Source organism: Ambystoma mexicanum, chromosome 10, assembly GCF_040938575.1.
Source record: "Ambystoma mexicanum isolate Mex_15411 chromosome 10, UKY_AmexF1_1, whole genome shotgun sequence".
Taxonomy (NCBI): domain Eukaryota; kingdom Metazoa; phylum Chordata; class Amphibia; order Caudata; family Ambystomatidae; genus Ambystoma; species Ambystoma mexicanum.
In genome coordinates, this window is record NC_090932.1 from 1,475,329,070 (window position 1) to 1,475,352,053 (window position 22,984).

General features: G+C 44.4%; 1 protein-coding gene across 1 annotated transcript in view; it reads right to left on the reverse strand.

Moving 5' to 3' along the window:
• The window catches only part of ANAPC5 (anaphase promoting complex subunit 5), a 655,776-nt gene that overhangs the window by 119,643 nt on the left and 513,149 nt on the right, over positions 1 to 22,984 (reverse strand). Inside the window, exons 11-12 of the mRNA XM_069619569.1 lie at positions 15,229 to 15,364; positions 14,886 to 14,960 (exon numbers count right to left, since the gene is read on the reverse strand). Of these exons, the coding sequence (XP_069475670.1) occupies positions 14,886 to 14,960; positions 15,229 to 15,364 (211 nt within the window). The remainder of the gene's footprint in view (positions 1 to 14,885; positions 14,961 to 15,228; positions 15,365 to 22,984) is intronic.

The window sequence follows — 22,984 nt, forward strand, 5'->3', positions numbered from 1 at the left end:
TTTTCGGGCTGTCTGCAAAAATGCACCAGCCACCACGCCCAGCATGCAGAGGTTTTATGAACGACAGAGAAGCACCCAGGCAAGCAATAGGCAAGAACGTGAGCCCAGGGGTCAGAGGAGGGAAGAACAAGAAAACAGAAGCACGTACACCCGAGACGTCCGGTGCAGCGTTAGGAGAAGATTTGTCTGATACATAGAGATGAGATCTCCATCGAGCAGTGACTCCCCGTCATCTGGAGACGACCAACGAAAGGAGGGCTATGTGTGGGCTCTCAACAACAGTATTACCACCCAACATAGCCCCGTTCTCACACTCCACGTCAACAACACCCCACTAGAGCTCCTCATCGACACAGGGGTGACAGTCAATATCATTAGCGAAGAAGCCTACAAAGCTCTCGCCCAACCTCCGAAACTCAAAGTCAACAGTTGACATCTACCCGTATGGGTCGACCACGATACCCTGCAAGGGCATAATAACAGTCTGGTGCACTCACAAGACTCACTTGGCGAAGTGCCCGATGCACGTCCTAAAGAAGGAAGTCAACAGAGGCTGCACACTCAGCTTCAGGACGGCGGTTGACATGGGGCGAGTTGAGCAGTGAGCGAGGCTCAAAAGACATCACTCAACCCACAAAAAAAGGAGGTATGATAGTGTTGATTTGTGAACATATTACTTTTTGGCGGCACTATTAGAAGTGGATTTAAAAAAAAAAACACATTCTGCACCTTTTCACTGAAAATGTCCAAGGCAAGGGAAATATATGCTGGGGATACCACTGAAATCAGTGCAGGGACAGTTACAAAAAGGAAACATTTCCCCAACAATAGAGCAAACAAAAAATGTAAAACACTACTAAGACACACATCTTTTTCCAGGTGTTTCACACCAGAAATACAGATAATCTGAAAATGGCCCCAGGTTCTAATTTAGCCACCCTTTGGTTGGCAGGCTGAAGGCCCACAAGGGGATAGGTATTCAAAGTAACTGTTCATATGTTAAGAACATTGTTAAAGCATAAAATTAATACTGGCAATTCTCAAGCCGATGGTGGGAAATATTCAACAGAGCATGGTAATCTGCGAGAGATCCATTGCTCAAAACTGTAATCAGACAAGCCTTGGGAACTGCACGGTCAATAGTGACCAAGCAAGCCAAAAACGGGACATGATCCTGAAGCAGGCTGAAAACCAGCTGCCAGCGATGCACAAAAGACAGTCCTTTCTCTAATGCCCCCACCATACTTCCCGTTAGAAGAAATCTTCAACATGGTGTTCAGGGTATGGGGTTACCATACCAAATTTAGCCAAGATGAAATCCTTAAGCTTTCTTTTTCTCACCTATTGGTAGCTGAGGTTGATTAGTCAGTGCCAGCCATGGGTGGTTTGGGGACACTGGGCATGTTAGACAAGAATAGAGTGGAACAGTATTACTTTGAATAAAGGAAATGACACTAAGAGGTATGGTCAAAATATCCTTTATATCTCATTTAGGGATGTTGCACAAAATGTGCAAGGCAGTATCTATGCATGGATCCCCCAGGTTTCTTAGGGAAGAGCTGTTTACACACTAACACGAATATAACTACTCCCATAGTGCTTGTGTAGATTTGGTAACCCTAAATAGTCCATGCAGAAGCTGCAGATTCAGTCAGGATAGTCAGCTGTGACTGTGAGCTTTGGTTCTACCAATGACAGGGGTTCTTAGAATCAAGGTGGAGACAGTCATAGGTCATGTGACAGTTGTCCTGGGTTGCAGTGTAGTCTTTTCCTGTACAGCAGTCTCTTGATTCTGGCATTGGATACAGGGCAGGAAGCCCCAGACGTGATGAACAAAAGATACAGATGCACTCAGCAGAGGGCAGTCAGCACTACAGTGGCACCAGTTGGCATACAAAGTGTTGCAAGGGAGACAAGGGCACCAGTCCCGGTTTTCTGGCTCGCTGTACACTGGGTAAGGCTTCGTAATTGCAAGCCTCAGACTATGAGCATTATAGAGCATTTTGGTGCATGTGCTTGGACCCCTGCATCAGCGGAAATAAGCACAGTGACTGCATCAACCAAGTATTCCTGAAAGCACACCGTAGCTGGTCTCAGACTAGTAGGAAGAGAACTAGTTCTTGGCTTCCCTCTCTGGTAACTGGCAGGTCAGGATAGCTGGACAGGGGCAGAACCTTGCCAGCAGAAAGGGTCCTGGCAGCTTGCATGTTTGAGCTGGGGCTCCTTACCATATATCTTCTGATTGGTGTCTTCCTTCCTGGTTTGGGACTAGTCATCTGGCACAATGAACTAATGTAAGGTAGGCATGGTATCACAAGTATGACACTGATGCAAAAGATACAATTTCAAAACCTTTATTCATTTGTCAGTGTTTGGAAAAACTGCTGCCTTGCCCTGTAGCTAGAATGGGAGTAGTCTCTACCATCAAATAATAAAGAAAACACAGTCCTAGTCAGTCTCTGTCAAATGAATATGGCCTATACTAACAAAACATAATGCCTGCCCCATCTCCTAAACAAAAAGTGTGTAAGGGGGAATATGTATGCAAAGAAAAGTCAGTGTTATAACAAAGAATCAATGTGGCAGAGTCGGCTCTCCTTCCCACGTTGGATAGCACAGAGTAAGGCGGTCCCTGTAAACAGGATGACACACTCTGGCTCAGTTTCTCATAACAAATGCAGTTCAAAACGTGGAGCGAGGCCCGCTTGGCCTTCCATGTTATTGTAGCTTTCACAACACAAATTCTTTCACAGTTCAACAAAAGTTCAGCTAGGTCTCCCTCAGTCGGGTTCGGACCTTTCAATCACAGCACTTGCAGGGGTTCCCGTGCCCAAGTTGAATTCACATTTCTTTAGTGGTTCCCTTCCCCTAACTTATCACACTTTCAGTCTCCCTCTGTCAGGCTCAGACCTTTTCCAAATGTCAAAGACTTTCGAATGTGCGAGACTTTCACTATAGACCTCAGTAGGACCACTTTGACTTTCCCTTCAGCTCGCACTTGTGTTATTTTCCCCAGTGTCTCTTGGTCTGGGTAGTTCAGTATCATAAGCACAAAAGTTCAACAATCACCTTTTCATTTCCACTTTTTGCTGGGGTTAATCTTGATCATTACGCCTTTTAAAGTGCATTCTCTTTGTTGCTTTATAACACTTAATCTTTCGCAGAGACTTTAGAGTGGGCTACTTCCTTTCGCGGGACCACTCCCCTACTCTGTATCACTGGCTTCACAGTTATTCGAAAATGTAAAGTTCACCACAGGTCAGCCTTACTTCACGTCCCATCCATACGCATGCAGCCTTCAATTGTGAGATATACTGTTGCAACTTCAATTATTCCTTAACACACACCAGCATTTCATGTCGTTCGCCAACTGACCGGCTGTGCCCATTCCTTTCTTGTCTTTGCAGCCTTTAATTAATGAGTCAAGGTTAAGACCACAGGTTTGGCCTCGCCTCCCCAACTCGGTCATTCATCCGGGAGGGTTGCTGGCGCCCTTGAAACACAATGCAGTCTTCTTGTCTGGAATTTGGCCTTCTCCACATATCTTTCACAGCACTTTGGGGGCAATGACCTCCTGCAGGGATCTCCTAGGTTTCTCTACCCTTTGCTCTCGTCCCTCTGTTGGTCGTTCTGGTCCAGTAGGTTCGCCTTCGCCCCTGAAGTTCTGCTCCTTCTCGTGTTCCACCTTGCTCACATTGTGTCTCTATGTTCCGCCTTTTATCCGTGTGGGGAGAGCTAATGGGTATCAGATGTACATGATTAAAGCCAATCTTTGCCTGACCCGATTAGCCAGCCTGCCTGACTTTACCTGACCTGATTAGCGGGACATGTCTAATATAATGCTCGGGTCTGAGTCTGTCTTTTCCCAGAGCGCACTGCCCATGTGAAAGCGTTCATGTAGGAAAACAGGGTTTTGAGGGGGGAGTTGAAGTCTCAAGGGCATGGGTATGGAAAGGGGGGGAATACTGCGTCTCACCATCAGTTACCTCACCCCCCAAAGACCCCTCACCCAGGTGATCCTCCCGCACTGGTGCACCCCTAGGAACTGGATGCAATGGCAGTGTCCTGGCCACCTGGATGACAAGTCCCAGAAGTATAGCGGGTGAGACACCCTTTGGTTTCTCACAGTAAGAATGCAGATCCTTGAGTTATAAGGGAGGTTGAGGGCCAGATAACTTCTCAATGTCAGCAAGCCCTTCCTCACCACAGCAAACCACGTCGCCATAGCCATCACCAAAGCCAAATTGGACTACTGCAAAGCCCTCTTTGCAAGGACTTCTGAATGTAATTTGTGCAAGCTACAATTCACAACAATGCCCTTCGGGCCGCCCTAGGCTTGTCCAAGCACCACCATGTTTCATAAGCCATAAAAAAAGCCCACTGGCTCCTGATCCACGAGCAGATCAAATTCAAGACCCTCTCCATCACACACAGGTGCACCAACACTGCCCTGGCTTACCTCTCACGTAGTGTTGAAAAATACTCCCCACCTCGCCCACTAAGGGGTATGTTTCCTACCTGTAACTCCCGTTCGCCAGCATTGGTATCTTTGATAGATTCACATGCTGTGAACAATTACCCGTCATCAGGCTGGAAATCCACGGTTAACATTTTACAACAGTAAATAAAGAAAACTTTAGGTGTTTATTTTGTATTCCATTGCCCTCCTTTTGGGTGCTTTTGGTCCCCACCAATGGGACGTTGAGTATGTAGCTCCTCCCCTACAGCCTGCCTTCAGATTGTACCCAGAACATGCTGGATTTAGGTGCATCTTAGATGTTGCAGGACTGCCTTTCCGGTTTTTGCATCAACAGCATGTTGTTCTTGGAGGCAATAATGCCTAGTGAAGGTGTGCGGCACAGCCCTTGTGGCTGCTTGACAAATGTCTTTTAGTGACACCCCAAACCACTTTGCCGCTGATGCAGCCGTGGCTCTTGTTGAATGGGCTTGAGCAGGAACAGTCAGTGGCTGGTTAGCTTTGGTGTGACAGAAGGATATAGTAGAGGATATCCACCTTGCAATTCCTTGCTTGGTGAGGACCTTTGCTTTGTTTGGATGCTCATGGGCGAGAAACAGCTGAGTGGAAATTCTTGAGGATTGTGTCCTGTTCAGATAGCATTTTAGCAGTCTTAACATCTAAAGAGTGCAGCGCAACCTCCGCCGGGGTCTTTGGTTCTTGGAAGAAACTGGGGAGTGTAACTGATGTATGTTTATTAGAATGCCAATGATATTTTGGGTATAAGGGTTGGTTGTCTTTGCAAAAACGTAAGTACGGCTCGTGACTGTCAGCGCTTGAAGTTCTGAAACTTTTCACACCGGCGACCAATGTATCGGCTATGAGAAACACCACCTTCCAGGAAAAGAATTTTAGGTGCGCTGTCGCCAACGATTCAAGCAGCGCTCTCATGAGTCCTGCCAGTACAATGTTGAGAGTCCATTGTGGTGGGAACCTCTTCACTGTGGTAAAGGTTCTTGGTAACCCCCAGAGGAAATGTTTCACCAGGTGATCACTGAAAAGTGGCATTGCCTCCCTTTTCCTGATATATCTGGAGATGGCCACCAGATGCATTTTTATCGAGGTGTGCGAGAGTCCTCCTTTAGCTAACGATAGGAGGTAAGGTAGGATAGTTTCCAGGCTTGTTAAAAGCGGTCTGACGTTTTCCTGCCCTGTGCACCAGTCACAGAATCTCTTCCATTTGCTTTGATGAGAACGATTTGTAGCCGAGGCCCAAGCTCAGGTTAGGATGTCTGCACATTCCTGTGACAAATGCAGGTGCCCAAGTGGTGACCTCCGGTCATGATGCAGTACTCTTTCCGTGTCTTTGCTATATGGATTTGCAATATTATGTCGGCTTGATTGCGGAGAGGAATTTGCTGGCCCTTGGACATGTGAACAAGGTCGGAGTACCACATATGCTTCGGCCAGTTCGGGGCTAGGAGTACCACTGTGCACGGATATGTTTGAATCATTTGGATCACTTCGCGGATAATTGGAAAAGGTGAGAAGGCATAAGCGAAGAGGTCAGTCCACGGGAACGAAAGGGTGTTCCCCATCAACCCCCGTTGTTGTGTTCTGCTGGCTAAGTGTGCACATTTGGCGTTCTGCTTTGGCACCAATAGGTCGGTTTCCAGATGCCCCCCATGAGCATATATGTGTTGGAGCTGGTTGTCACATAGCTCATACTCGTGGAACTGGCTGGTGGACCTGCTGTGGCCGTCTGCCACCTTGTTGTTTACTCCCGGCAGGTAAAATGCTTTCAGCGTTACCCTGTTGGTGATGGTCCAATGTCAAATCTTTTGTGCTTGCCGGGAGAGAGTTAGGAGGCCCGTCCGCCCCCTTGCTTCCTGAGGTAGTACATGGTCCTGGTGTTGACGGTTAATACCCGAACTGTAGAGTGCTGTAGTATTGATTTAAATGATTTCAGGACTCAGCCCACTGCCCTGAGTTCCAGTAATTTTATGTGTACTCTGGCGTTGTCTGCTGTCCATTTTCCTTTTATGTAGTGAGAGCCCACATGCGCACCCCAGTCAAACAGCGAGGCATCCGTCGCCACTGTGTTGTGCTGAATGGGATCTTGAAATCGGCATCCAATGCTGATGTTGTCTGATTTTGGCCACCAATGTAGTTGGTGGTGGTTTAGTTGTGGTGTAATCTGCAGCTTGTCGTCCCACGACCCTGTGACCTATAACCATCTGCTGGTGAGGAATTCTTGCAGCGGACGCATGTTCAGTCTGCAGTGTAATATGAGGGGAATGCAGGAGGCCATAGTCCCTAGGAGACCGATGAGTTTCCTGACTGATAACCACTTTCCTCGTTTCAACAGAGGAATCTTGGCCTTCAGTGTTTCTATTCTGTCTCGTAAGGGGCAAACTAGGGCTTTGTATGTTGCAAAGTGAGCCCCCCGAAACACCATGCTCTTGGATGGCAATAAAGAAGATTTTTCAAAGTTCATCTCGAATCCTAATTGCTGCAATAAGAGCTTTGTTTCCACAATGGATATGTGAGCGCCCCCCACGGTTTTTGCTCGCACTAGCCAGTCGTCTAGATATGGATAGACCTGATGGCCCTTTTTTCTGAGGGATGCTGCGACTGGTGCTAGGCATTGGGTAAATGTTTGTGGTGCTGATTCTAGCCCGAATGGGAGCACTTTGAATGGATAGTGTTGACCTTCTACTGCAAAGCGTACATACTGTCGTTTCCAGTGCACCAGGATGTGGAAGTATGCAGTCATGCGGATGCACCGCCCATATGACTTGGTGTCGCGTGACCATTTTGAAGCGCTGCTTTTTGATGAATTTGTTTAGCTTGCGCAGATCTAGTACCGGGCGCTGGTTTCTGTCTGGTTTCTGTACTACAAAGTATCAAGAGTAAACATAATTTCTTGTTTGCTGTTTTGGCACTTTTTCTATGGCGTTTTTTCTTAACATTTGTTTTATTTCTTGTTTTAGCAGCTTTAGGTGTGATGTGAAGGTTTTTACCGGTGGGATGTTTGGTGAAATCTAAGCAGGTGGCCTGTTTCAACCACTTGCAATACCCACTTGTCTATTATTTGTCACCACCAATGTAAATGGTGTGCTACTTCCCCCCTCCCCCCACAGGTGCTCTACGGGCTGTGCGTCAGGCCGGAGGTTTTGCTCTACCCTCTGGGCGCCTGAAGATCCTCGCCTCTGCTGTTGTTGCCTGTAGTCTGTTGGTATCTGGTAGCCTTGGGATGATTCTTTGTATCCCTGTGAATAGTGTGAGGCTTTCCAGTACTGTCTGGCGCCTCTGGCGTTTCGTTATGGGGTTGATCTTCCTGCTCTGCTCCTCGAAAACGTACAGAAATTACATTTTGTTTGTAGGGTAGTGGGAGAGCGGACCGTGTCAGTTTTAACTGCCTTCAGTGCCTCATCAATTTTGGGCCCAAAATGACGACTGTCTTCGAAAGGCATGTCAGGTCTAGAATCTGTGCATTGGAGCCATCCTTGCCTTCTGAGAACTACCTTGTTATTAATTTGTTTAAAACCAGTCTCGGCTGGGTCAACTGCGAAGTTGACACTATTGTTCAAAGCCTCCTCTCCTTCCTTCAAGATGGCGATTGCTTCGGCGTACTTCTGTTCTGACAAGTGCTCCAGAATGGGCGCCAATCTATGCCACATTTTGCGGTCCATACCTGGACATGATGGCTAACGCGTTGGCCACTTTTACTGTGGTGGCTCCCACCGCAAGTACCTTCTTTCCCAGAGCGTCGATCTTCCGGCTTTCTGTTTCTGGTGGCACAGTACATTTACGTGACTGGGTGTGCAACATTCTGATGGCTGCCGCAGAGACAACCGACTCCGGGGACAGCTGCGACGTGGGACACTTGGGAGCGGTGTTGATTGCCTTCAACTTTTTCTTTTGCCTGCCTGGGCTAGTTCTGTACAAAGCCCCTCCTCCCACACGTGGTCGAGGATTGTAATTGCCACCACTGATTTTCTTCTTCTATTCATATGATCGACCAAAAAAATGTTTTCTCTTCGGAGGGGATGAGGCCAAACTCGTGCCAAACTTTTGTAATGAGTGAACAGAATTCCCCAATCTCGTCTGGCAGTGATGGTTTTGGGGCTGCCTTCGGCTGGACATCCAACTGACCGTTGTTCGTGTCCCACTGGTCATCATTCTTTGGTGGCGAAGTAGTGGTGGATGTTGTGTATTGCAGGCTTTGATCTGTGCCTGTATCCGTAAACTCCCCTTCCTCTTGTTCAGTGCAGCGTATTTCTGCTGTATTAAAGCCTGAATCCCTGGATGTTGCTCGTCTTTTGGGGCTGCGAGGATATGGGGAGAGCGATCTCTCTATGTTTTTGTTTCTGGTCTGCTTTTCGCGGGGGAAGAGACAGAGAGACCTCAAGAGAAAAAGTACAGATCGCTATTGTCCAATATTTAAGAATGGTTTTGCCTGTTGTAGCCGCCTCAAATTAATTTTGTATGGGGTCCCATTGGTTCTTGAGATGTGTTTGGTTTGGTCATTTTATTTTTTATCTTTTGTTATTGCATTCAAATTATCTGGAAGGTATATGAAATGTAAAGTACTTTGTTTTTATCTACAGTTTTTGTCTAATATGGTTATCTTTTGTACCCTTGGTATTTTATACCCTTTTTCTCTTTTTTGTTGCTTTTGTATTATTGTGTAATTTTGCATATATTTGAAAAGTTGTGTATCAACTAAATCAAATTAAATAAAAAAAAGACTGTCATTTGTGGCTGGTGCCTTTGTGGTGCAACAGGTGGTTTTGTAGCCACTTGGGCCTGTAGTCCAGCCGGAAGGCTAGTGCCCAGTTCAGTGAGTACATTCTGGAGTGTGGACAGTACCTTCAGTGAGAGGAGAGATTGCAGATTTAGCAGGGGTTTTTGTGGATGTACCATGAAGTATCCCTTGCTTCTCTGGAGCTATATCATGGCGCTGCGGGAGACGTGGCGATCTTTATTTATTTTACATTTGTAAAGCGCACAGCAGCCCTCAGGCATCGTGGCGCTTATTGGTGGAGGCGGTTGCAAGAGCCTTCCAATGGTTGTGAACTCTGAGAACTCTGGCGTTGCTGCGTGTTGAGCTTCAAACTCTGAATCCACTTCGTACTGCAGGATGTCTTCAGGTATGACCCGTGAGTACATGATTGGAGAGACTGGAGCAGTGACTGGATGGTGCCGGATTGTGTCTTGCACCCGATTGGTCCAAATCGCCAAATGTAACTAGCGCCTAGATACCGAAGGGTTCAGTGCGCTGCAACAAATGCAAAAATAAATAAATAACTTTGCTCACAATCAGAGTTGCAGTCATTCAAATGTTTTGTGGCCAACAAACTACTTCGGGCTGTCCCTTTCAAATTTCACTTGTATTCTCCCAGGCTTCCTATCATGTGCAGATTCTGTCTTGAATCCAGAAACCATTCAAACAAGTGATTCTGTCACTTGCAGAACTCACTCTCAAAGAAAGGTACTAGTCACGATGACCATTTGGCAAAAACCGTATCCCACTCACTGCCTCATAGGAACAATGAATGGCAATCGGATTCAATAAATGATTTACACAGTGGTTCCCTGTACACACCACAGTAGGACAGCAGGCTATACCCAATTAGATTCAAAGAAAGTTTGGTACCTACCAGTAGAGTACACAGCTGTGCTAGGAGACTTGCACAGAAAAACAAGATGCCTTTGGGGCGCCCTGAGCCAGAGGGACTTGGAGTCTCTCAGTACCACAATCAGTATTGGCGTCCCTTTTGAGGCCTCAGATGACGGCTCATCAAGTAAAACCAAAAACACTCAGGATCTCATGCCATAAGGGTAAGATGGAATGTTTGGTCTCATAACTGTCTCACTTCCATAACTATAACATCCACCAACCAACCAACACAAGGCAATGGCTATGTAGAAGAAAGCATACATATAGACAAATGTGGTACAGGTTTTTCTAGGCAGCATTAGCGCATTGAGCTCTAAGTTTTGGGAATCCCAACACAAATTCCAACTAAGTTTTAAACTTTATTTTAGTGCAAATTTATTGTAGAGATCAAAATAAATCAAAGCGTGAATTATATTACATGCTTCAAAATTTGTGAAACATATTTCGGGGTTTTCAATACTTTCTCAAGTGCAAATGATAAAACAAACAAGGTACATTTTTGTATTTGAAAAAGAACTGGTAATTGGGTTTGAAGTCTCACAACCAAAAAGATAAGTAAAACAGAACGGTCTTACCTCGTACCCAAGGCAAAACAGATACACATATGGCATATTACAGTAAAGTGTATAACCATCAATAAAGTGACCACCAAAGAAGTGACAATTTCTAAAGTGTCACATGATGAAAGCATAATCAGTGGCACCACGTAGTGGGTTGACTGACTTAACAAAAAAAAGTACCATTTCATTTTATAGATTCGATACCATGCAACTAATAACAAAAGTAGGTAATAGAGACTGAGAATACATTGTTTGGAAACGTATGACAACATACATGGGAAATAATAAATATTGTTACGAAGGGAAACATTTTATTGTATGTACTCAAAAACTGATCTTTCCATATGAACTGGCAAACAAACAAGAGACTATACAATGATTCAAGTAAAACAAAGATCATGGAGTAATAATAAAAAATCCTGGCGTAATATCAAAAAATACATGAGCAAATTATTCAGAACATGTTAAAGGAATAATAATTCAAGAAATACACCTGAGAATCAAAAACAATAAATATCAGTGCATTACGATGACTATTCAATTAATTAATTCAGCCCCGATACGGCTAATGAGTCTAATGTATCCAGTATGCATCATGACAAAATAGTAAGCAGGTGATCCAGAGGTCTCAGTGAGTTTATCTATTAAATCAATGCCTTGGGCAGGTAATTGTCCAACATTGTGTCCCAAATCTTGAAAATGTCTCACCAACACAAAAACTCATGTTCAATGTATAAACGTGAGACTTGTGTTTGACAATTCTCGCATTTTGCTCTAGGCAGCCTGTTGGTAGTATTGGACATGCTTTTATAACAAAACTTGGTTCTCGAGATGTGCTGGACATCATTTCTAAATCTGTTTGTCATGAAGACCAAACGTTGTCCATTTGTTCAGTGATTATGAAAGCAAGAGGTAAATAAGCAATAGCAAGGTCATTGTGTGCTCCGAGGTTTTTCACTTACTAAGTGGCACATAATTGCTCTTGATTTAGCCCAAATTATACCAATGTTTACCAATAAACCAAATCAGTATAGCCTCAAAAAAGAAAATGGTTCTGTCAATAATGTTTGTGCCCTTCACCTTTGAACATCTGCGGAAGCATCTAGCTCCACAGGTCCACCAAACATGCTTAAATTTATTTCCTAGCAGTCAGCACTGAAAGCATTCCGCTTGGAGGAAAAGGGAACTGGAGAAAATAACAAAAGTTAGACTTCCTTCTTGGGTGAGCTTGCCCTGGTAAAGACAGAATAAGGCAGTAGTAATTACATTCGATCGCTAACTTCCTGTTACACCAAAGAACCCAGTAGTTCTCTGTAGCTTTACCTTAACACCTTCCACTGAATGCCTGGAGGCCAGTGAGATTCCTTTGAGCCTTGTAGAGATGGTGATTCACCTTGAGCTAGACTGAATTTTCTCACAGTTGCAGAGGATTCTGAACCTCAGGCATTTTCTTGCAGAGTGTGCTTACACAATGTACGTAATTCAGAATTAATTCCTGGAAGATGCAACTACCTAACCCTATAATTAACCTTTCATCAAGTACTTTTATAACTTTGCACAGGCCTTTATTTATAAACTGTTCCTCGGAAAGCAGACAGCTTTTTCTAAAGTTCTTACTACGAGAGAAGTGTGTTCTCTCATACTGCCAAGTTCATGAGAGTAAAGGTAACTAGATTACATTTCCCAAGTCACTGAGCAGGCTAATGTGATTTAATATTACCAATCGTTCTGATTTGTTTTTATCTGAACCACCACATCATCAATGAGTGCTGTGCATTGGATTGACATGTGTGAGCTTCAGGTAATCATTTGGTGTGTGTTTGGAATGAAACACATGGTGTTAACAGCAAACACTAGCACCATTCACTAAGACAGAAAACCTTTCACAGTCTCTACCGGAAGCAGATAATCTTCAGAGGAGAAAACAACTCCTGCATGTATCAACTGTCCGCCTACACTCTCACGTTGAGGCTCCACTGAAACCTGGAGCACTTTTTTCGTTGCAGCGGCAGAAAATGTTCACTTGCCAGATCAAATGAGTCGTTGGAGGTCAGGAGATGAAAATGGCCGAGCAGTCTTATTATGGATGTCTGCTGAGCTGGATCTCCTTAATGACTGAGTGAAGCAGGAAAGCACTACTCTCCGTGCTGAGACCCCAACTGAAATGCAGTTTAGACTCTTCGGCACACTCCCAATTTGAACTTCCTAATGAGCGCACTCGTAGTGCTAATGCCCCGGCTGCACCCTAAATGCTGGAGCCTCCATTTTGATTTGAGTTCTCTACTTGAATAATGATCAAGGAAACGGACAATATACACAAACTTCCTCAACCTCACGTTAAATATCTGCACCCAACAGGAGCCACTCACATCACCCCTTTACAAACCAGCTTCCCCAACCCAGCAAACTATATAACAAAGGTGGTTAGCATCTGCCCTACAGGCAATTATCTGAAATAATGTTGATCTTAAAACAGACTATGGAAGGCTGCTAATCATTCCTTTAGAGTGATGGAAGGTACTAAAAGCAAGGTGTGCCTGGTGGTTTGAAAAAAATGCTTAATTTGGGGAACCTTACTCTTAATGTTCCCAACAGTATCCAGGAGAAGAATCCCTTTCAGTCTAAGTAAACTTTATTGTGGGATGATTTGTGTTCTATACAACAAAGCAATCAACTGGCCAGCAAAAAGATGCATTGTTGGCACTGCACACTAACAAAACGGTTCATTGAATCCAAAACTGAATGCTACATGAACAGTTTTACAAAGTTGAAAATGCAGATATCGACAGGTTTATAGAGATTGAAAGAAACTGACTCTTGCCTCTGCTTGGATGCCCAGTGATATATTTACTGTTTAGGATTAATCATCGGTCTGTCACAGTTTCTTCCACCAAATTGCCATCACATCATACTCAACAGGTTTCATAGTTATTGAATATTAGTTAACGGTGCAAGTAAGTAAATGCAGAACCCAGATTCCCACTGGAAAATGTGAGCGGGGACTCTAGGATACAGCTCCCTGGAAGATAGTGGCAATATTTTAGGACTACGATAGCGTTAGTTTGTCATGGTACCAACATCTATCAGTTACAATTGTGTATAGCCAACCATCAAGAACAGGATGCTTTAAGAAGTGACCATAAGAACAGCGCAAATCAAGACGTGCGTTGATTTAAACAGAGAAATAATCAATTCTTGTCCTAGATGGTTCAGGACATTCAGAATTCTGTGCATTTTATATGGACAACCATGTGATGCAGGGAGAAGGGACAAAGAGGAATTAATTGGTTGTGGTTAACACTACTTTGCCATTTTTTTTAAGTACTACTTTGCAAGTCTTAAACGTTAAATAAAGGAAAGTCTATGGTAAGACTGGCTTATCTTGCCCCTGTGGTGCTATGGGGCCCTCTTTCAACCCCTGACATGGTCCATTTTCAGCCACCACTTGTTCTTAGGTTCTGACAGTTAAAAAGTGTTCAGTGACACAGTATATTATATGAATGTGCTGTCAGAACCCCTTCCTATTTTAGGCTCTGGGGTTGTAGTTCCTAGCAGCAGTTCAGCACATTAGGGTTATGTTCCTTTATGTATACAACAAAGAAAATATTTGGATAGTGATATTAAGAAAATATAGATTTACAGTAAAAAGAGGAAGCTCTGTACATCAATGTATATAAGCAGTGTATTGAGGGAATTCATTCCAGGTTCTTTGCATTGTTCCTCATTTACTTAAATCCTTTAAAGAGACACAAAAAGCATTAACCCATTTCCCCAAGTGTTGCAAATCTCAGTGCTCTTTGAGTCCTAAACGTTTTGAATTTCGGTTCCTCGTTCATCCACAAACATTTTAGTGGATTTCAACACGCATCACCTTCGTTTCGCCTACAGCGCCCTACCAACGATAAGCTATAGCAGGGGTTAATTTCTATAACCACTCAGCTTCTAAAGCCCTCAAATATTGGTCAGATGTCTGCCCTTTGATCCAGCTGTTGTAAAATAACATATTTTAGGATACTTCAAAATGTCACAAACAAAGAACTCTGACATATCCAATACAGGCAAGCCTAGACATTATTATCACACAAGTAAAACATACATCACCACAGCTATGACAACATAGGTTACTGTGTGGACAAATCATCTTTTAGGACTCATCAGAACGTGTGTAGTGGGGACAGATTACCTTTGCATGTTGACTATTGGCTGGAAAACGCTCCTTCAAATGTCTCAAAATGTCTGCTGCAGCAGAAAAACAGCCCTGTAAAAGATGGTTGATTGATTTGTTAAATAGGTATTCATGGTCAGCGAGAAATCAGAATTCTAAAGTAGCAAATCACAGACATTTGTAGCCAAGAACACTAATAACTGGAAGAAGAAGAAAAAAAAAGAGTAATACACATCTATGGAAGCCAGTTGCGAGCAGGGTAGTAACAGAACTATCCCTGGAATATTATTTGCAAACATTTGCGCTCTCGCAGATATCTTCTGCAGCTAACAGGAGTTCATAGAATGCTTCAGTATCTCACCTGTTCAGCATGCAGCTCCGCCAGGTGGCACAACACAACAGCAAAGGATTCTGTGTTATTCTGTTGAACACCCACATTGACAGCTTCCAGGCTGTTCATACTCAACAGCATCTGGGCCTGCTGCAGAGCCATCGTGCTGCAAAAGAGGAGAAAGGCTCTCAATATATATATATTCACAATATCATACTAAAGCTCAGACCGAGCTGTAGTGGCCTGCTAAGATCACAGGCACATGGCATGAAGTCGTGGAGCCACATAGTGCACCTCACACTGCTGAAATGTAACAAAACAGAGCACTGCGAGAAGCCCAACCTACCTGCTCATATACAGGAGATGTACTGCCAGTTCTGGGAAACAAAATCACAGCTAGTGCACCTTGCAGGCAAGGTGTGTAGCAGCATAGCTAGTGCACCATGCACCCAAAGATGTAGCAGAACAGCTAGTGCCATCCTCAGATCTGAGGTGTAACAGCACTCCAGGGATGTACATGCACAAGAAACGTTCTCTGAAGCAGCAGCTGTTGTCCACCATCCACCAACGATGTAGTGGCACAGCTAGTGATCTTCTGAGATGAGGGATGTGATAGCACTCACACAGAGCATAGATATGGCAGCATGTTGTAGGACCCCCCCCCCCTCCCAGCACAAACCACCACACTGTGCTGGAAAATAGCGGCAGGGTCTGTGAATCATCACAGACTTGAGCTACAGTAGCACAACTACTACAACATTCAATCAGGAGATCTCGCACTTCAAAAGTCCAGAGAGGCAGCAATATAGCTAATACACTAAATGATCTAAAGATCTAGCATTCCAGTGAATGCCCCACTGACTGCCAGTCTGGAGGTGCTGCTTCAGAGCTAGTGCACCTCAACAGATGTAAGAGATAACAGCAGAGGTAGAGCACCTCCACAGCCACAATCCATCAATGTAGCAGGATAGCTTGGGCACACTCAGAGTGTGTACCGTTTCTTTCAACAGAAAAAAGAAAACCCCTTTACAAAAGCTTTGGCAAAGCACGTGTAAGTTGAATAGTTTGCAAATCATGTACCTGTTGTGCATACAACAGTAGATCTAAGTATTTCACAATTGTACTATATTAAAAATAATGGCCACTCAAGAGGAAACACTAGCACAAGAAGTGTTTTAAATATGAAACTTAGACAACAATCAAGACCTTCACCCTTAGATAAACACTTGAGAAGCGTGCGATTAAGCTAAAGGACAGTATGAAGTTTGTCTGTGTAATGAAGCTGGTGGTAGCCTCTACTAAGCGCAGTCAAGGTCCTGCAATGGAGACGCTGTAAATCTAGCCCATAGGCTGATGGAAGAATGCGTTCAAAGAGCAAAATCAAATTCGTTGGAGAAGGTTACTGTACATTTTTTATACTTTATGGCTAGTGATTTTCTGTAATGTCAGATGCATATTTTTTGTGAAATTGGCCATTCATTAAATGTCATAAAAGCTACAGACGCTGCACATACAGTGCAACCACTAAATTCCCAAAGTTTTAAATTATTTGTGGATTCCAGGAGCTCTGTAGCAATCCTGTCCCAGACAGCCATGCTGCCTGGCAACAGCAAAAGGACATGCCTAGCTTTAAGCAAAAGCAGGTGTCGTAACAAGCACAAATGCCATTGCCTGCCTCTTGAATGTCTATCAGTGATGTCCAAGCAATTAATTTCATGAATTCGTAAAGACCTTACATTTCATTAAGATAATCACAGTATCGTGATAATCGTCCTGAAAGGTAATCAAAATTAGGAAACCGGTTACTTTTTAAAGGCATACACTACATTTATTATGTTGTTACTTTCCTGACACTGATCTTCGTAAAACCCTCTCCATTTTTTTTTTTTTTTAAATAAAGTTTACAACAAAAACAACTGCATGGTCAAGCAATCCATATCTTTTAACTCACTCGCATTTAGCAGCTGTTACCCACCCGATTGAGTTCACTCTTGGCAGACTTCAATGGAAACTTCCTCAAAATAAAAAATAAAATCACCCGTTTACCCCACCTTGCAGCTTCCCCGGGTTTAGGTTGAGAGGTGTGGTAATCGCAATTATTTCATCATGGGTCATAGGAAAGATGAAGAAATCAAACTAAGAGCAGGGTCTAGAGCCAGGTTTCTAATTTCCTCCTGACAGACAGGACGATCAGGAGTCTGACCGGAAGCGGAGGGCAATCCAGCAAGAGATGACACTCGATCAAAGGATCCTTTTAGGGCGGAAGTAAGCTGAAAATCTCAGAACCTCAAGCTAAAGTTGTTCCCAAATCCATGCAATAGCATCACATAGATCGTGATTTCGGAGCCAGAATGGAGTGAGTTTTCAAATAGGCTGCCTTGGGGATTAAACAGGCTATCTTAAGATCAATTATATCATCAAGTGGGAGCGAGTGAAGCTGCAGGTGAACCTGAGAAATCCATTTAAACTGCTTGGCTCCCCACAGCAGCCTCATCAGAGCACGCACATTACCTTGAAAGTTAGCCACTACCCTTTGAGTAACGCAAGCACCAACACGCTGCCCTTAATCAACACCAACAAATTATCCCTTTGCTCTGCAGACATAGGCTTAAGGGAAGCAGTCTCCCAATAATCTTCAATTGGTACTCGGCTATGTATTCGGCTATGTATTCGGCTGCTAACTAACTCAGTTGGGACATCTTTAGCCACTCATTTCTGTTTTATCCAACATTATATAACGTGCAAGTCAAAATGTTTATTGTGAAGAAAAAGTAACGACAAGCCTAAGGTGCGATTTGCTGTTTGGCGATGGGTGAATGGTTAATTATACAATGGTGGGGGTCCAAGTGCCCCGTTGGATTGAAAGATTCTGAGGGATAATGATTTAAAATATGTTCTTCAAAGTAAATAATGGCATTGTTTGCCATTAACCATTTGACAGCCCTTGAGGCCTGTAAACATACAAATTCTCAATTGGAGATGGAGGTTCCGTGTTTGCCAGGCTTCCTCCCGCCTTTTAGAATGCAGCACATTTTTACAGGGTGTCTGGGGGCAGTCAAAGTGTTAATTTCACCTGGCTGCCAGCAAAGCTCATTTTGACAACCCCCCCCCCCCCCCCAGCCCATCAGCACTAAGTCAATCAGGGGCATGCACATGACAACATGTTCAAGTGAGCCCTTTTAGTCGGAGGTGAACAATTCCATCCAGAGTTTTAGATCAAGAGATAACCATGCCCACCCATGATGGACTAAGTCTGAGTTTTACAGAAACATTCACTTAACAGGAAATGCCAGGCTTATTTTATTATGACAACCAAAGAAAATAGTCTGGCAAAGGACAAAAAAGAGAGAGAGAGAAAGAGAGAAAGAGAGAAAGAGAGAAAGAGAGAAAGAGAGAGAGAGATAGATATGAGTGATTGCTCAATTTATAGCCGCCATGATCTTTTTGCTAATCCTGGATTGGTTCACCAACCTTTTCATAATGAGTCCTCATCCAAGACTCACCAGGGGCGCCACTTTGGTATTGCCCTAGAAAGTGTATTGGCAAAATCACAACAATGCACGTTAACATCCAGAGCAAAAGACACTGTGTATGAGTGCATGGCACATGTGCCTCCGTCTGGATCCTAAAAGTGGGAAATGCCCAATGCGATCCCTGAGCATTGTCTCGTGGAACGTGGCAGGCCTCAAGGCAAGGCTCAGGGATCCCGATTTCATGATCTTCCTGGAAGGCATGGACATCTTGCTACTCCAGGAGACATGGGCTCTAGACATGGTATACATCTAGCAGGCTTCGAGGTGTATTCAGCCAAGGCAACAGGGTCCTCTCGGGGCAGGAACTGTCGAGGTCTTGCAATATACTTGGCACATTCACTTCAACTGAAAGAACATTGATTGTTTTATACCTCGCCGACACTGCTGATAACGGATGTAATGGTAGCAGATGGTAATAAATGGCGCATATCCAACTTCTATAACGCAGTTCATGATAGCGACTTTCGAGGATCGCTCCCAGCGTTACTGGAGGTATTGGAAGATATCAGGAATCATGAAGGTCGCTCCCCAAAAGTTAGATTTGTGCTATGTGGCAACTTCAACTTAGAAATTGGAAATTATACAGGGACAATTGACGCTATTGTAGACGGGGATATTGCATTCAACATCTACCCACCAACCCTGATTGAGGCTACCACAGACACTTTGGGAAGGAAAGTCATGGAGGTTAGGGTTCAGAGCAGTAAACAGTAGATTTCAGTCTGATAATCTGGGCAAACATTCCTTTGTGAATGAGAAATACCGCTCGATAATTGATTACATCATTTTGAGAGTAGAAGACTGGCATTGGATTAAAGATTTTCAAATAGTTCCCATGGTTGGAAGTGACCATGGCCCCTTTATTCTAACATTATGGTGTGTTAACGAGGGTCAACCGCTGAGACGGAATTGCCCAAGGCCTCCATCTATAAGACTCTGCAGTGGAACATGATAGATCCCTACTATCTAACATCCAAGGTGATGGATACATCCATAGATAAATTAGCACAATTCCTGAATCTAGAGGCACCCACTGCTGTGGCAACCTGCCCAAGATCACACTAATATGTTCATCGACTAGAAAGAATCGCAAGCAGCATTCTCTCCTCTTAACCTGGAAGGACCAGAAGGGTTCAGAGCCTCCAAACACCTTTGTTCCCTGTAGAAATTGTTTTCCTTGCCCTGCACAGCCTGAAACAAAGGCAGGCACACCCAATGTCTGAGGATGAATAACCAGCTGAGCCACTGGACTACAGCCTATACAATTAAGAAACCTTCATCTAAGATCATAGGGCTCCAAGGAACAGTGGGCCTACCTGATCTGCGACAATGGGCCACTGTCTGCACTGGCCAGGCTATTCAACCAGTGATGCCTGCTATGGGAAAGCTGCACTGTACCCTTGCATCAGATCGCCTTTGCCTGAAGCAGGAACATCTCTGGTAGTTCAAAAAATACCCTTTGTGCAGGAGGAACATTTTCTCACTGGAACCATTGTTGCTTAATCAGAGACGGACTTGAACAGCATTGACATTTGATTTTCAAAACTCATTGCGGTTGCTTTCCTGTAACTGCATACACTGTCAAATTGTCTTTACACTGCTGACTTGATTTCTATGTGAAAGGGTTGCCACTCCTATATTTAACACAGACTTCAGAAATCCTAACCCCAAATTGGGCAACACCTTGATGCCTAGAGGCCTCGGTGAATGCGTGGTCACAAACACCTTGAGCTAGTCAACTGGCCTGAGAGGAACCACATGCTCAGCACACCACCACCACCAGTGGCAGTAATTTCAGCTGCCCAAGGTGGCCTGCAGAAGGTAGGAGATCTACAAGAACCAACCTTGGTCGATACATGGGTTGACCATGTGAACCGGTACAAGCTTTTTTATTGAGAAACTCACTTAGGAGCGTCCTACCCTGGGGGTCCATGTGTTTTGCACCTTGAAACAAATTGTGTATAGGTGCATTATAAATACACAATAAATAAATAAGGCAGAAGCTAGGGTGGATGTCCCCCCCAACCCATACCATTCTTAGGGGTGCCATTTTGCAGCCTGAAGCTCCCCTTGTAATCATCCGTCCAGCCTCCTGTGATCCTACAGCTGCTGTTATCACTATCAAAAGAGGACTGGCTTTCTGGTTCATGTTCAGGGAGTCCAGTCGCTCGGGCGTCCAAGGCAAAAGGTTGACAGAGCTAGGGGATATTGCAATTCTCTTTTCCCTTTTTCATACTTCATTACCGTTGGCCACCAGTTGCCGCAAAACATGCCTCATACAAAGCACACAACCAACTTTCAAATCCAATTCTGCCACCAAACTCATCCACTATAAGAAATAATTGCATGCACCTACTTCTCAACTTCCCTCCGGCCCACACACATGAAATACATTTTTTCATTATCACACACTATCCAGATATACTCGTTCTCACAGAAACATGGCTCAAACCCCACCACACACCTATTATAACCCTGACATCCTTTCCCTACACTATCTCATCCACCACAGAGACCACCCACAAAAGGTAGTGGTGGCATTGCCATCATATAGTAAGGGTCACCAACACTTAGCAACCCCATGCACATCCTTTGAAGCACTCTCACTTGCTTCCCTCCATCACACCCACACCTCATCTCATCTCATTTATCCCCACGCCCCCCACAATCCCAACTTCACACCAACTGAACTGACATCACAACTGGCAGCCACAGCTCGCCCTGCATCTATATCTACTACGGCGACTTTAACCCTGGTAGCTCCTGTCCAGATGGCAATCCCATACTAAACTCGCTCCACTCACCCCCTGTGACCTCGCACAGCAGTCTGAGGAAAATCTTATCTGGGTGTCATTGTTAGACCACTTTGCTATCCCCTTCATGCTCACTCTATCACACAAGATTCCCCACCCAACACATAACCCCCTTTCCCCCAGCCAGACCAACCAAACACATTACAGACACAGCCTTAGCACCATTCATACCACCCATACAGTCCCCACACATATACCTCCACTCAACTTAATTGCCCCCCTAAATCACCAAATCCCCTGCAGCGACCACTGTAAATCATGGTTCCTCCGCTCTATTAAGCAAGAAGCCAGATGCCTAGAAATAGTATGGATGATTGCCCCCCTAAATCACCAAATCCCCTGCAGCGACCACTGTAAATCATGGTTCCTCCGCTCTATTAAGCACGAAGCCAGACACCTAGAAATAGTATGGATTTAGAGCCCATGACCGCCCACCAGAACACCACTCAAACACTGCTACAACAAATACAAACCAACTGTATGCAAATACAAAGCCACCCATTACCTCCAAGAACTCCAATCCACCCCCAATTGCACACAAACTACTCAACATTTTCAAAGCCCTCTATGAACCACAATCCACACTCCCACCCATTGTAGTATGCAACGTCCTCATTGACTTCCTCAATATTCCCATCAGGCAAACCCTTGCCTCTGCTCTCCCGTTCCAAAACATTTCAAACCCCTTGGGAGACCTTTCAACCTCTCGACACAGACACCTGAATCACCCTTACTACCAAAATACAACTTGCACACCTCCTGGATGATCCATGCCCCCTCAAGCTCCATCCAATTGCATCACCACACTCGTCCCCTACTTGCTCAACATCAACTCCTGCCTCTAACCTGGTAATATAACCGATGCACTCTAAACTGGACAAATCTCACCCCTCCTCAAAAAACTCTCTCTACCCCATACTGCCCAGAAATTACCAGCCCATCAAAAACCTGCCATACCTCGCCAGAATCATGGAATTCTTCATCACTACCCAAATGCAACAACACATCAACCTACTCAACCCATTCCAATCTGGCTTTCGACCTGGACACAGCACTGAGACTGCTACACTTCACATCCTCATTGACCTTCACATCACCACAAAGGACACACACAGCACTACTCTTACTCTTCAAAATCCCTGCAGCCTTCAACACCATCAACCACACCATTCTACTCAACATCCTATCCCATAGGATAAAACTCTCACGCACCGTCCTCGCGTGGTTCACCGCCATCCATACTGATCGGACACACTGTTTCCCATTTCCCCCTTTTTGATCTGACCTCAAGCAGTCAAGTACAGGGTCCCATAATGCTCCTCCCTGTCTCCACTCCTCTTAAACCAATATGTTGAATCCCCTAGCAAACAACGCCATTTCCCACCAATATGCAGATAACGCACAAATATCCTTCCAAATCTCATCCCCCTCATATTCCTA